This window comes from Botrytis deweyae (genome assembly GCF_014898535.1).
Source record: "Botrytis deweyae strain B1 chromosome Unknown BDEW_021, whole genome shotgun sequence".
In the NCBI taxonomy this organism is placed as follows: domain Eukaryota; kingdom Fungi; phylum Ascomycota; class Leotiomycetes; order Helotiales; family Sclerotiniaceae; genus Botrytis; species Botrytis deweyae.
The window spans coordinates 327,910-343,523 of record NW_024066228.1 but is presented as its reverse complement, the minus strand read 5'-3'; the positions used below and the strand labels follow the sequence as shown (position 1 = coordinate 343,523).

Sequence of the window (15,614 nt, the reverse complement as noted above, 5' to 3'; positions counted from 1 at the left end):
ATTTAAGTTTTGTAAAAAGCTTTTAGAAAATTGTGAAATTTGAAATATATTATCTATTATATTATGAATTGTATATTTAATTAATTTTAAAGATATTAATAAATATTTTTTTTTAGATATTATTAAGTTTTGTAAGGATTTTGTTTAGAGTATTGGATATAATTTGAATATTATAAAATTAAGTAATAAAACAAAGCAAGAAGAATTTATATATGTATTAGTATATTACTTTTTATATAAATATCTTTAAAGATATATTGATTTAAATCAAAAATCATTTTTATATAAATCTTTAATATCTAAAAATGGTTATGATAGAGTAATAAAAAGAGGAGAAGCTGTAAGTGAGATGATATATAATAATCTAGTTTTTATATAAACTTGAAGGCAATATAAGAAAGAGATTGCTTTAAATAAGAATATAGATTATTTAATTAAAAATAAATCTAAAATTGAGATTGGGGATGATGGAATATCAAATCGAAGTTAAACTAATCTAGGCTTAAAGGTTTGATTTATTTATATATTTTATATTTCTCTTTTTATTATTATTTATACAATTAATTATTTTATTTATCTTTTATATATTCACAATAAATCAACTTTCAAATCAAGATTCTAAATGGATACCTTTTTGTTTTATTAATAAGAAAAAACATTATATATTTATTAGTTTCTGTGTTTATTATAATACAAGCAATCCAAATATTGATATCAAGGTTATATTAATCTTTTTTAATATTTTTTTTATATCAAATTCAATTCCTATTTCTTTTAAATTTTATATAAAAAACAAAAATAATCAATAAGAAGTTATTTTATTATTGGAATATATAATAAATATACCTCGAAATAGTATATGGTTAAATAAATAGATAATTAAATATATAAATTAATAAAAAAGAGAGAAAGTAATAAAAAAAAAGGGGCTATATATTGGAAATAATATTATATACTTTAAAAATATAAATTTAATGAAAAAATTAGACTTAAAATTCAAAAATGAAAAGAATATTCTTTAATTTACTAATATTAAATTTATTATTAATATATTTTAAATTAAGATTATATATCTTTATTCTAATCTTAATACTATAAAAAATAATCTTAAAATACTTTTAAAGTATATATTAATAGGTTAGTTATACTTTTTTATTTTTTTTATAGTTCTTTTTTTTTTTTAAATTAATTAAAGAATTGAATTATATAAAAACTAATAAATATATAGATAAATTCATATCAATTTTCAATAATTATTTGTTTAATAGTTTATATATCTAATTATAAAACAAAATGCTTTTTTTATTTATTAGAAATACTTATCAAATATAATTATAAAAATCTAATAAATATCAATATTTTATTAATAATTCTGAAAAGATTCAATTCAATGATTTATTAATAATTCTAGCTGGGTGTAAGATATTTACAAATTACACTTTTTAAAATATTAATATATTATATAAATTTTTAGAAAATAAAAAGATTTTTAAAGAAAAAAAGGATTTTTATTTTATATTTTTTTTAATAAAACAAGATATTATTAATTATAACTTCTAAAAAATAAATAAGAGTTTTTATATAATTAAATAATCTTTTAATTTAGATTTTTTAATTAAATTCAAGTCAAATAGTTTAAAAAGATTAATATTAAAATCCGAGTATCTTTTTATTTTTTAATCAAAAAGAATCTATTAATAATATCAAAATTAAAATTAAATCAATAAAAAAATATTTAAAGAAAAAAATTAAAATAATTCCTTTAGAGGGGAGTATATCTAAAGTAGATAATATTTAAATAATTCAGAATATATCTAAAGGTATATCTGAATCTATATTTAATAATAATATCTTAAAAAGTAATATCTTCAATTATATTATTTTTATTAATAAATTATATATTACTAATTAATTAATTAAATATTCTAATTGGTATAAAGAATATATAAATTATTAATACTTTGCTTATTAATAATAAAAACCCTTTCTTTAATAAACTCGAATTTTCTCAATCTTTTTTTCAAAATAATCTAATTGATATTATAAATAATATTTTAATATCTCAAATATTATAATATATTAAATCTAAAAATAATCTATTTAAATATAATTTTTATAAAGATTTAATTAATAGAAAAACTAATAAGGAAAAATAGATATAAATAAAACGAAATTTGAATACTCTTTTTCTTTATTAATTTAAAATTATTTATTATAATTATCTGATTTCTTGTTTTGTATAATCAATATTCTATATATTTAAATAATAATTATAATCAAATTTTATTATTTTTTGAATGAATATAAGGAAAAAGGTTTATATTCCTTATACTTTTATTTAAACTGGTTTTAATCTTTTCTTAGAAAAATTTTTTAATTTTTATATTCGATATATATAATATATATATTAATAAGATATTAGTAATAAATAATTCAAAACAAAAGATATTAATATTATTAATAAAAGCTTATCTACAAATATATATTGATTATCCCTATTTTCAATATATTATATTATTTCTTGTTATTAATTTTAATTACTTATTTTTTGTAGTTATTAATAGATTAATATAATTCAAAGTGAGTTATATATTTTCTAGAGCATATTATTATACTCACTTTAGGTATCTCCGATAGTACTATAAACTTATTAGGATTTGTATTATATATAATATATATTCCACTTTTATCTTATTTTTTATAATTTGTATATATATCTCGAAACCATCTTTCTAGCTTTATACAATCTACAAAATATTCTTTTATTTAATATACTTTTAATAGGGATATTATTTTATAGTATTTCTAAAAAAGAGATTAATAAATAATAAATAAATACTATAGAATTGTATATATATCGAGATTGAATAATTAATATTTCAATAATACGAATATTATATAAAAGCTTATCTAAACCGTTTTTATTCCAAAACTATACTTTATACTAAATCTTTTTCTCAAAAAGCTTTAAATAATTTATATATATAAAATAATACTTTAATTAAAAAAAGATTAATAAATAGTATATCAAAAATAAATAGAAGATATTATACAAACCTAAGAAAGTAATTAATATATCGATTTCTATCAACAAAAATTGATTTGAAGAATATAGGCTTTATTGAGTTATCTCTATTCTCCAAATTTGAGAATAAAGGAATAGATTAATAAGAAAAAGGATTATTAATAGAAACAAAATCAGAAACTATTTTATTGAATCGATTGTATAATTTAATACTAGTATTTCGAAATTAATTCAAAGATTTTTTATAAAATGATTGATAAATTTAATTATTTGTTTATATTAAGTATATTTATTTATTTTAAAATTATATACACTAAAGGGATTACATAAGCTCTACAAGAATAATAAAAAGTAAAATCTATTTTTATATTAAAATTTAAAATATAATAATATTATTATCATTATTATTATATTCAAAAAATAAAGATATACTATTATTGATTGCTATAATAATATATAAAAGAAATACAATTTATACAATATAATTATTTTTTTTAAGATTTCTATATACACACTATACAAATTATAGAAATTTTTTTTACATAAAACAGAATTCTATTTTTAGGGTTTGTGCCAAATAATTCAAATCGGCCTCAGTAAATATCGTAGTGTCTGGTTTGGTAACTTGTCAATCCGACGTTTTTTTTCAGATGTGTAACAAAACTGTTTTCGAGACATTGTCACGTGGAATGATACCGCTTTGGGCAGAATAATTAATTGATGGCAGCTTATGTAAGCATCGACTTCGTTTCCTCCCCTTTCGTTTGCTTCTTACAAAGTCATAAAAGAGATATCAGACCACAAGATTGAATATCACCCAAAAATGGATCAGTAATGATTCAGACCCTAGACTAATCTAGCAAAAGCTTCCTCTTATGTTTATCGCAAAGCTGCGAACAATGAAGAACCCAAAACCACCATTCTGCTTTCGGAACATTTGAGGCAGGAAGTCCTGTGACTGGATGCAGCAATTTATTCCTTTATCTGCAAACATACTTGATGATTCGATTATTGAGGTTATATATCATTGATGAGAAAGGGTTCAATTGATCTTGGATCGGGCGTCTACTTGTACCTGTGTATCAACCTGATTAGGCTCTCAAGCTTCTTGTCTTAGCGGACGATATATCTAAACTGCTTTGTTTGTATCTTGCTGAGAAGCGTTCGAATATCGTCGGGACTTACCATAATATTTCTTATACTATCAGTCAGGTGCTACATGCTTCATATACTTTTAAAGAATCATACTTTTTACCAGCTTCACTCGACATCCCAACAATCCATGACATCCTATCTCCACCCCGAGACCATCTACGAAGCTTCGTTCATCTCAGCTCGCAACCCAATTCACATAAACATAGATCTTCGTCATCGCCAACCCCCCAACACCACCGCTAACTCTATGCCCGTCACCACCATGCTTAGCAGCTTTCTCCGCTCTCCTTTCTCCGCCCTAATCCACGCCCTCATTCAACTCTCCGCCGTTTTTTTCTACCTAGCTCTCCTCATAACAATCTACTTCCTCCACAGCATCCGTTACCTCTCCTCCATTACCCATCTAACCCAACTCCTATCCTACCTGTACAACCAATTTCCCTCCGTCGTAAAACATAAAGCCGGCATAATCTACGAAGAACGCCGCCAGCTCCGCCGCAAATACGCCGAAGCACGAACCGAGCGACTCCGCGAACGCAACGAAGTAGGTGAGCGAGAGCGAGCCCAAATGCGCGAAGCAGTGCGACGAGTGGCCTGGAAGAGGGGAGTCGGAAAAATGGATTATGGAATTGATTTAACTGAAGATGAGAAGAGGCACTCGTCATCCTCCAAGTCCAAACCAGAAGACAAATTCTCCAAAACATCAAAAGGCAAAGAATCAGGAGATGGAAATCAAGAGATTGAAGGATGGATAGAAGATGAGGTGATTATTCAATCACCCATTGAACTCCAAGAATCACTTGAGAAATTGGAAAATCAAGCAGATTATGGGAAAAGGGCGGGATACTGGGACGAAGAGGAACAAATGAAAGCGAAAGAGGCAGCGAAGATTTTATTGAGAAATGGAGAGGTGGAGGAATTCCCTAGGTTTGAGGACATGGATACCAGGGAATGAAGAGAGTGAAAATACAAGAAAGTGGATGAAATTGCAATCAAAAGTGTGAACACAGCAAGTTGGAAGACCTCATTTCTTGGCATAGTCTCACAAGCACATGAATTAAAATCGATAATCAAAAATCAAAAATCCTCACATCTACATGACCTAATTAGTAAGTACCTAACTATTAGGGTCTTCACAACATCCCAAATTCACCTAATAACCCCTCCCAACCCCAAAAACTCTTGTTGCACATCTACCCAACCCCTTGGCATACCTAGAAGAATCTAGAACTCCATCCACACCCTCCCCCATGCTCTTTCAAATGTCAACTAACCCTACCAACAAATCCTCACACATCATATCCGTCTCAAAGAAATCCCACATCAGATTCCCACATGATATCTTTCCTTTGTCGTTTCTTCTATCGGTAACGGATCACCGCATTGAGCCTAGCCGTTTGTTTTTGTGTTATTCTTTTCTCCATTTCTGTTGTATGTACCTAGCGTAGTACTTTCTTTGAGTTGTGGGGATTTTACTTCACTTTGGATCAGTTTATGTGAGGGTGGAGTTGATTCACTTATTTCCAAACTTTTCGGATGATTGATTGAAGTGAGGAGTTATTACTTAAAAACACTCAACTTGTCTGATTGATTATTCTTTTCAACTAAAGTTTTCAAATATTAATCTTTCACCCAGTGATCATCGTACTCATAGGATTTACATTAAGATCTAAAGATGTCCGTCTCGACTACAACGACCACTGTCTCCTCTGCGCCTATCGTCTCTTCCTCCTCAACCACCACATCTACTATTTCCTCAGCACCAATCTCTTCTTCTTCTAGCACAGTCATCTCTGCCTCAACTCCACTCGTCTCTTCCCCTCCCTCTTCAACTCCAATCATCTCTTCCTCTCTCATTCCAATCTCAACACCTTCAGCTTCGCCATCACCCTCACTCTCACAACCATCAATCTCCTCCGCCTCAACAACCCTCACACCTCCATCTCAACACACAGCCTCTCAAACCCTCTCCCCATCCCACATATCCGCAGAACCATCTTCTCTCCTAAAAATAGCCACTCCGATTGCCATTCCTCCTCCTACAGGTACTTCTATATCTCGTATGTCTTACTCCCCTCTCATCTCCCTTCCTTCCCTTCAAACCCCCCAAATTCCCTTTATAAACATCACTTCCTCCCACCCTCGAACCTCCTCCTCAAATAATAACTAACACCCCTCCTTTTCCCTCAAGTCCTCGCCCAACTCCAAGAAGCCCTCGACTTCACCTCCACCCTCCTCGGTCTCTTTTTCGTTTCCCTCCTCACCCTCCTCTTCATCTACTGGAGCACTCTCTACATCCTACGCAAAACCGTCGGTATAAACCCCCGCGACACATCACCCATCGCCCAACTAAAAAACAAAAACAATACCCCCAGCTCCTCAACCTCCCCCAAATCACCCACCTCCCTTCAAACTACCACCCCTTTCCCCCCAAAGAAAGAAGTAGGATTTGCCCCCCACCCCTCCGACCCCGAATTCGTGCTCTCAAAACAAAAAGCCCAAGAAACCAAACGTCGGCTCTCCTCTATCCCACAATCCCCTAACTCCCCCACCTCCCTCACCCCCCCACCTCCACTACTCCTCCCCCCTCCTCATCCCCTCCATACACACTCTTCCCCTCCTCGCAGCCCTGGCCTACGGACGGCGTCCAACTCGCCGGTCTCGGGCCCGTCCCCGATTCCGAAAAAGATAAAGTGGCGCAAATAGCGCAAGCTACGGGTTCCGAGGAACTAGGCGAGGCATCGGGAAGGAAAAAGGAGGATGTGCTGGCGGAGGCAGATTTGGAGTTTCAGAGGGGAGTGAGAGATGTGAGTGGGGATACGGATGCGATTGAGAGGAGAGGGGGGAGGAGTTATGGGGCTTTGTAGATGGGTGGATGAGAAATGGTGGAGATGGGGATGTATGACTCTGCGGTTTTGACAAGTGCGGAGGATAAAATGGGTTGCGAATGCAGAGAAAGATCATTTTTCATTCTCCGTCCACAAGGAGTTATGGTACTTCGTGGTCAGATGAGGACGAACTGGCAGTATGAAAGGGCTATAAAAGAAGCGAGCGGTATAAGGAAATGAAACGAAGAAAAATTTTTGAAAATGCAACACGAACTTGAAGGAATTTTTTTTATCCTAGTGATGAGTATCAGAAAGAACACCGATGTGATATAGAGGAAGAAGATCTCACGGAGCTTTATTATCAGATGAAAAAGATGAAGTCATGAGGGAGGGAATGGTATAGGAAAAGGATGGAGCGAAGATGATGAGCGGAAAGAAATGCTGGATGGCATTGCCGAAAATAGAAATTTCAGTCTTGGTATCCTTAATGAAATCAAAAATCAATTGCAATAAAAATAGATCAGGATTCCCTCCTCTTCTTTCCCTCCCTCCTCTCTCTCCATCCACCCACTAAAAAATTCCGATTCACACCACGAATGAAAATAGATATCACGATCATGTTCTCAACTCCTATCCTTCCAAGAAAGAACTCCTCCCTGTAGATATCAAACTTCGATGCCATAATACTATAACAACCTTTATTTCTCTGAAATATATTCAACCAAGCGAAGAAATTTCATTCCCTGTTTCAACTCCATATACTATGAGTATGAATATGTAAACCTCCCCAAGAAAATTGTGAAAACATACGTTCGAATTTCTCAGTAATTAAACGAGCTTTTTTTGGAATGTGTGCTTCATGAATTTCATCCATCCCACCCGCCCTTCGTTTTGCACGAAGACGGAAATTCCGTCCCAATGGATATCCAGATCCTTTGCACGAAATTATCTGTTTGCTGAACACCCCATGATTCGAAGATCATCATCCTTAAAGAACGATAGCATGATCATTATAACATAATTCGTATATCTTCATGCAAGCCTGCTGTATTCCCATATTATTAGATAGTAATGCCTTTGGTCTCCTAACAAAAAGAAGAAATCAGATCTAGATCATCCAAATCTTTCAATTCCTTTTCCGTTGTCCTCACAAAATTATCCCAGGCATCGATAGACAATTTTCTCGTGACAAAAAAATCCTCATCAAGAGATCTTATCAATTGAACTGTCGCTTGAAGCATATGACGATCGAAATTCAGGAACTCCACGAAAGATGGGATTTGTAGGGGGTGTCGAAGAAAATAATCAAATTGCGGAAATTCTTCAATTCCCGAGACTCGTTTTGAACAGCAATTTATAATGCTACAATACAACATGTACTGAAAAGTGGAATTCTCGTACAATCGAATGGTCGATCTCAGTTTCGAATTATCTTCAGAATGGTTCTTCTCGAAAAGATAGAATGCGAGTAGAATAATACTGCGTGGAAATTGATGTACCCTCTCCAGTGGAAAATGGCGATTCCAGCGAGAAAAACGGTACTGTGTGAACAATTTAGTGCAGGGAAGCCAATAGTAAGGGACGTCGAGCATTGAAAGATGGACTTTGTCAAGTTTCTACGATAAACATTAGTGATCAAGAAAATCAACATTGACAGTCTTGGATATAGCGAGTATTCTATCTTACGTAGCAGATCAATCTTTCAAACTTCCTGTCTGAAAGATCATCTATTCCAAGAGGATACTTGAAGACAGAGAGATCGAATGTAGAATCAATGGGAATGGCAGCACCAAGTTTTCGAATGAACTCATTCAGAACTGTTTTCCTATTGTCGACTATCCGAATCTCTCGGTCTTGGTCTGACTCGACCGCTGGTGGAGAAAGTATTATTGAGTCTGGTATGTTGACTTCTCCTATTATATGATGCTGTATGTCTTCATCTTCAACTATCGGTGCTGGGGTATCGCAATCAATATAACAAGGAGTTTCTAGAGCAATCAGTATCAAAGAGAAATCTCACCTCCAGAATTAACATACCAACATTAAACTCAAGGATTGACTCCTCGGTTACTTTATATCTCTGCGCGAAGCGTTGAATCTTCTTTGGTTCAACTTCCCGGCCATTAATGCGGAACTCGCTGTTCTTTCCTTCGCGTTTCCTCTTCAAGTCTTTGCGTAGAATAACTCTCATGTCATTTTCCTTAATGTTCTTAATCAACTTCCATTGTTCAATCCGTCGCTTGTATTGTCGTGGCCTGCAGTTTCGAATCAGTTAGCTGTTGTAGGTAGCAGTCACCAACCCTGAAAAACTCACGTTGCACGGAATCCATATTCATTTTCCATAATTTTCGTCACCTCATTGAGGTGCTTGTCTTCAGTCGTGTAGAGTTGAGTGAAATTTATTCTCTGACGCTCCCACTCTTCTGCAGAGTGTTCCCTGGGAGCAGGTCTAGCAGTGGCCTTCGATGGAGGTAACATAGGCTTAACCATAGATGGATTCGCATGAGCTGTGGTAATCGAAGGCACGGTAGGTGTATCATTGTAAGGCAATGAAGGCTGGGTGTACGAATAGGAACTGGTGGAGGGTAAGAGCCATGAAGGTATAGATGATGCTGATGGATTGAGAGCGCTAGTTTCCAATTGTCCAATACCGTAATCGAAACCTTCCGATGCATTGAAGTCCTCTAAAAGAATCCCTGAGAATTCTTGTGACATTTCATCACCATCGAAACCAAAGTCGAGATTGGTGGCCTTTTCATCAAGCTTTCCAACTCAGTAGAACAGATAAATTCAAATACGTCAAGTCTATCAAGACATAATGAGAGTAAAGATGCAATTGAAACGATAATCAAATAATACCACCATCGAAAAAAACAGTGAAATCCAAGACTTTATATATCCCAACCAACCCAAGTCCCAGAAGTTCCTTCAGCCTTGCTGACACCTCATGCGTGGTGCTTTTGTTCTCAACCCCAGTAACTTGAACCTTGACATGGTACTTTTGTTCACTCCCGAGGTCTGCATGGGACTTTTGTAATTGTGTCTGGAACTGCGCCTGTGGCTTACAGGGTACGAAACGCCTGATGAAATCTTCGCACCGAATAAATAGACGAATGAACAAACACCCAAGTAGATCCTTTAACCCTTTTCTTTTCATTCCCAGATCCATGGTGTACGATTACCCACCTAGGTACTCACAGTTACAATGAATGAATAATTCATGATTCATGAAAAGTTCAACACGCAAGAAAAGCCTTGGAATGAACGACAAAACAAAACCTCCCAAAACTAATCTTACAAAAAGTACACACACCACAAACAAAAACAAGCTAAGCACCAACCACGTGATGTCTTCTCTCCACTCCTCACACCCCCTCCCCTCGTTTATCCAGTACCCCCCAATCCAGCAAGCACCACCTACCTACCTAGCTACCTAGATACACATTCCCTAATTCCCTTCATGATACCACATCAGCCACTGCTTACTGCCCCATCGATAAAACCACACAATCACACACATAATTTTCGAGTCTACCAGAGACATACAACCACATGCAGTTATATTTGACGCTCCTCTCCAAGAGTACTATTTGTATACTCTCCTATATTCTCTCTTCTGTTTTCTTCACTTTCTCAATCTTTTGCTATTATTCTCGAAAGATTATGCACCACACAAACCAGACCCCCGCATCAGATCTTACCTATTTCTCTCATTCCTCTCACTTCCCTTTCCCCTCACTCAGTCACTCGCTCACCCACCACCAAAACTCACCACCAAAACCTCAAGCTCAATCAAAACCTCAACACAACACCCAGCACTTTCCACAAGCTCGAGGTGTCTCATAAAGCGAGTAGGTCTGAACTACCTATCCATTCATCTATCTAATCACCCATTCCTTTCTTCGTACACACACTCTATTCCACTCTCCATCAATCTTATACCTTCCTTCCCTCCCCCATCTCTCCTCGCTTCCCCTTTCAATCCTTTTATAAATCCCTCTCCTAAAATCAACAAAGAACCCCAACAGTATCCAATATCACATATCACATATCACATACCTCCTCTACCTCTCCCAAAACACTACACAACCAACCACCAACTACCCAACCAACAACTCCACCCAATCCAGCCTAGCCCAACACATCAACCACATACTCCCAAACCCATCACATCCGCATTCTCACAATCAGCAGAATATACATACACTCTCACACTCCCACACACTCACACTCACATACTCACAATTCCCAACAACCCAACAACCCAACAACCCAAAAACCAAAATATAAGAAGATGAAATCGTTCAATACAAGCTACCACTAGATAGATATATCCTCCACCCCTCTCACCCTCTCACCCCCTCACCCCCTCACACTATCAAAACCCCCTCAAACCAAAATACGAAGCCAAGAAAATATTGAACCATGTAACCATGTAACCAAGTAACCATTTAATAAATATCCATCTATCTAACTATCTACCTTCGTCTAACCGCCTAAATATATAAATATATAAATCATCGCGTATTATATCTTGTTACCTCTTCTCTATTCCCCTCCCTTGTCCTCTCCCATCCTCTCATCTCCTCTCCCATCCTCTCATCTCCTCTCCCATCCTCTCATCTCCTCTCCCTCCCTTTATCTCTCCATCCATCAAAGACAGCAATCTAAAGACAGCAATCTAAAGATCTAAAGATCTAAGTCTACCCCCCTTCCCCCTCCTCCACCTACCTCCCCCAACCCTCATCGATTCTATTCTATCGATTCTATCCCATCATATCTATTCATCAGTCTAAACCCACGCCCAGGTCCCAAATCAAATCAGACACCATCCAATTAATTGAAATACATGCAAAATAGGTCATGAATTTCTCTTTCTTTCTTTCTGTCTTCCTCTCTCTATTTATTTTTCACTCCACTCCCTCCATTCCCCCAACCCGTATAATTTTCTCATCCCGTCTATCCCTCTAAGCACTTCCAGTACCATTCCCACCAATCGCTCTAGGTAATCCCATCCACTTTTCCTTTCCAGGGATCTTTACTCTTCCAAACTCCTGATCCAAATCTAAAATGATTTTCAACGCATTTCTACTTCTCAAATAATGAAGTGGTCCATCCTGACCTGGCAATGTGGCGGCACCCGCTACACCAACGTGAGGTCTCTCATCCTTGGCATGACCTGGCATTGGAAGAAGATTTTGAAGGACTTCATATGCAGCCAAGGTGAAACCGAATTGTGGGGAAGATCTAAGAATACGAGCCGGTCCACCCTTGAAGAATGCTTTGAATCCTTCTTCTTTCAGGATGGTTTTTGCGGCATGACGAAGAGATGTATATTGAGATTCTCCCTTTCTGGCTTCAACTTGTAATCTGGTTTTGATAACATCACAAGGTGTAGTCAAATAAGCAGCTGGCATACCCGCAATGGCACCTGCAGTCAATAAATGCACGACACCCAATTTTTTGGTCTGACTTTCACCAAAGAAGTCGCGCTTCAAATGGTTATATGTAGGGAAATAAATCATGGAGAAAGGAACATCACGGAGGAGACATGCTGATGCTCCTTTGTAGAGACCGACAAGACCAAGGTTACGAACGATCCACATAGCTGAGCGGCGAGGAGTGCCTTCAACACTTTTAGCGACTTCTCCCTGAACTTGTAGACGAATTTTGACGATCTCAAGGGGGTTAGTGAAGACCTGTGCGTGATTTTAGTATACTTCCAAAAGTGGGGCGGAGGGGTAAATATTAGCTTACCACCTGACAACCACCGGCCATACCACCAGCAAGAATTTCATGCCTAAGTTGAATCTTGCCATCCTTGGAGGAGAAATGACCACGAACAAGATCATTGACTGTCAATTTGATAGCCTTTTCGGGAGCAACACCAACAAGTTGTGGTAAAACACCAGAATATAAACCCTTGAACCCCTCATTGCGCACAACCTTCTTAGCACAATCCCAAGAATTCTTGTACAACATTTCTCCAACTCTTGAAGATCTTTGATTTTGCATACGAGTTTTGACAAGATCGATAGGGTATACCATAAATGCGCCAAATGCTCCTGCTAAACTTCCCAATGCGAAATGATGTACAGATTCGAGAACGCTACGCAGAACACTTCCACCAGCTGTTTTCACACCATTGCCGTTGGCCTTTTTTTCGTAGGCATTGTACAAAGGATTGCGCCATGAGGCATCGAGGACCTTTGCAAAATCAGATAATCCGAGTCTGCCAGAAGGATTATCCAGACTGGCAAAGTGGAATAAAATATCGGCTTCCATAGGAGTGAAGAGAGAAAATCTAGTAATTCTTGCAGCTTCATTTAAGAAATCTGTCCTGGTAATCTTTCCATCGGTGCTCTCTGCAGTTGCCTGTCTAATGACCATCTCCACCAAGTCCATCTCCCTAATCATATTTTGGAATGCTCTAACATTTGCATATGAAATCTTGCTACCAGCCGAGATATTGCAGAGAGTGTGTAAATTTTCGAGAAGATGATCCGAGAGTTTGTGTTTTGCTGTTTCGAGAATAATTCTTTGAAACTCCTCTGGTTCAATATATCCATCACCATCTTTATCAAAATGGTGGAAAGCTTGACGTATTCTCTCTCCTTGTAAACCTCGAAGCATCTGCGAGAATTGTGGATAAGTCAAATCATGTCTTCTCTTCTTTCCTCCACTGTATAAAGTAGCCCATTCGCAACTCCAATCGAAAGGTATGGAATCTGGCCCCTTGTTCAATTCATATAACTTCTTCAAATCATCATATTTGACAGTGCCGGTTCGCTCGATATCGAAAAGACGGAATGCGATTTCATATTCGGCATCGGGTTTGGCAAGGAGATTTTCGAAAGTTCCCCAATCATGTAAACTGATTTTACCAGTATTTCTTTGATCAGCTACACGGAATAGAATTGCATATTGTTCTCGTTTGATTTTATGCTGGAAGGAAATCAATGATATTAGTTATGACTCTGAAAAAGGAAGAATGGCATAAACGTAAAACATTGACTCACATAGTCTTCTCCTTCCGGCGCAATGGCATTTACAAAATCTTCCTCAGTCATATAATCCTCAGCTCCAGACTCATCCTTCCGCGAATTCTTCTCAAATGTAGCTTTCGATTGAGCGGAAAGTTGAATATCCTCTGCCACGGTTGAGCCCAACAATGACTCCTTCACCACCTCCTTCGCCGTTGTGAGATCTGTCCCTGTCATGATTTGACCCTTTGAATCTGCGACTCTCCAAATAGTGTGTTAAATTCGTCCAATGGATACTGTGTACTTGGGATGAGTTTCTTTTGAATGAGTGACCGAAATTCGGAGGAAGATCTGCGAGGAATTGTGGAGTTTCCTGGAGTTTCCGCACTCAAACAGGAATTGAATTGTCGAGTTGTCAGACTTGGGATAATTTTTCTTTTTTTTCCTCTTGGTTGAGGATATCGTGAGCGAGCTTACAATTGGTGGATTGGTACGACCAGCAAATCTCAACGGTCAACGGTCAACTTTCTTGTTTTTCTTCTTTTCCCTTCTCAATTGAAGTTAAGAAGAATAACAAGACAACGGGACCAACCAAACTTTTATCTACCTAGCTCCAAGCAATTCAACGATTTCTCCAATTGGAGAGGAAATTAATACTGGGGAAGATGGGGGCGAATCTGGGCTGGTATGACTGTAAGAAAACAAAAAATTAATTTTTGAGTCGGGATTGATTCCGAAGAGTGCCGGGTTTATTCATTAATAATATATAAGAGTATTGTATCGTAGAAAGTGCGAAATCTCTCACCCACTTTTAAATTCATCATCAATTGATTGGAACATGATTGTGAATATGAATGTGATAATTTTGAATGGAGGGTAGGTAGAGGCATAAGAAGGAATTCGTTCTATTCTTTTATCTTTTTATAATTGGGTATATATATGTGTAGAATATTTATATCTATTATATCTTCATTTCCCAAAAATTATATAGTCCGATGCACGAGTAGACCATTGATCAATACTGTTGTTACACACACTGCCGGGAAGCCCGAGTAAAGACTATTCCTCTTTCAAATATATCATCTGATGTATGGAGTATAAAGCATCAAAACAAAATGTCAAAAGTATTGCCAAGCCGCATGAGTATCGTAGATGTAACTCTACCTCCCTGACATTACTGATTCTACACAATACTCTCATCAATCTTCTCTCCTCGCTCCTCGGCAACCCGTTCAGCTTGTCTTCCTTTCCTCCATCTCCATTACCGGACCAACAGCCACAGTTCTGCCAGGCCGCAAATACTACTCGATACGTGCGCATATATTCATCCCGTGTCCCCCGCTCCCCAAGAATGGATATACCAAGAAAGGTACCACAATTGTTAAACTTCTCTGTAAGTAATACAACGTTGTTATCGTTACGAGGAGACGAGGAAGTTAATTCTCGGCTATCTTTGAAGAACTACCGATAGAGCATGAGGGTTGTTAACATCTGATCACTTATATCTGCTTGATAGAGGATTTTCTACTTACGATCTACTGGACACTCGATAATACATTTTAAATCACTCACTATAACACCAGGATTCAACAAATATAATCAAATCCAACCATTTCTCTATTA

At 36.1% G+C, this 15,614-nt stretch overlaps 4 protein-coding genes across 4 annotated transcripts; 2 read left to right on the top strand and 2 right to left on the bottom strand.

Annotated features, from left to right (window-relative positions):
• Positions 1-4,307: 4,307 nt before the first annotated feature.
• On the top strand, positions 4,308-5,135 carry EAE98_008252 (uncharacterized protein; the record flags this gene model as incomplete). The annotated part of the gene is made up of 1 exon (XM_038955875.1): positions 4,308-5,135. The coding sequence occupies one exon, from the start codon at positions 4,308-4,310 to the stop codon at positions 5,133-5,135; it is 828 nt and encodes a 275-aa protein (XP_038807741.1).
• A 720-nt stretch (positions 5,136-5,855) lies between these two features.
• EAE98_008251 (uncharacterized protein) lies at positions 5,856-7,047 on the top strand (the record flags this gene model as incomplete). The annotated part of the gene is made up of 3 exons (XM_038955874.1): positions 5,856-6,240; positions 6,372-6,658; positions 6,808-7,047. The coding sequence occupies 3 exons, from the start codon at positions 5,856-5,858 to the stop codon at positions 7,045-7,047; spliced, it is 912 nt and encodes a 303-aa protein (XP_038807740.1).
• A 518-nt stretch (positions 7,048-7,565) lies between these two features.
• Positions 7,566-9,888, bottom strand: EAE98_008250 (uncharacterized protein). Its single transcript, XM_038955873.1, has 3 exons — positions 9,323-9,888; positions 9,046-9,263; positions 7,566-8,996 (listed from the first exon to the last, which is right to left on the bottom strand). The coding sequence occupies exons 1-3, from the start codon at positions 9,721-9,723 to the stop codon at positions 8,686-8,688; spliced, it is 930 nt and encodes a 309-aa protein (XP_038807739.1). The 5' UTR covers positions 9,724-9,888; the 3' UTR covers positions 7,566-8,685.
• Positions 9,889-11,563: 1,675 nt separating this feature from the next.
• Positions 11,564-14,883, bottom strand: EAE98_008249 (uncharacterized protein). The gene is made up of 3 exons (XM_038955872.1): positions 14,028-14,883; positions 12,766-13,953; positions 11,564-12,707 (listed from the first exon to the last, which is right to left on the bottom strand). Exons 1-3 carry the CDS (start codon positions 14,226-14,228, stop codon positions 11,976-11,978), a joined length of 2,121 nt encoding a protein of 706 aa, XP_038807738.1. The 5' UTR covers positions 14,229-14,883; the 3' UTR covers positions 11,564-11,975.
• Positions 14,884-15,614: the final 731 nt, after the last annotated feature.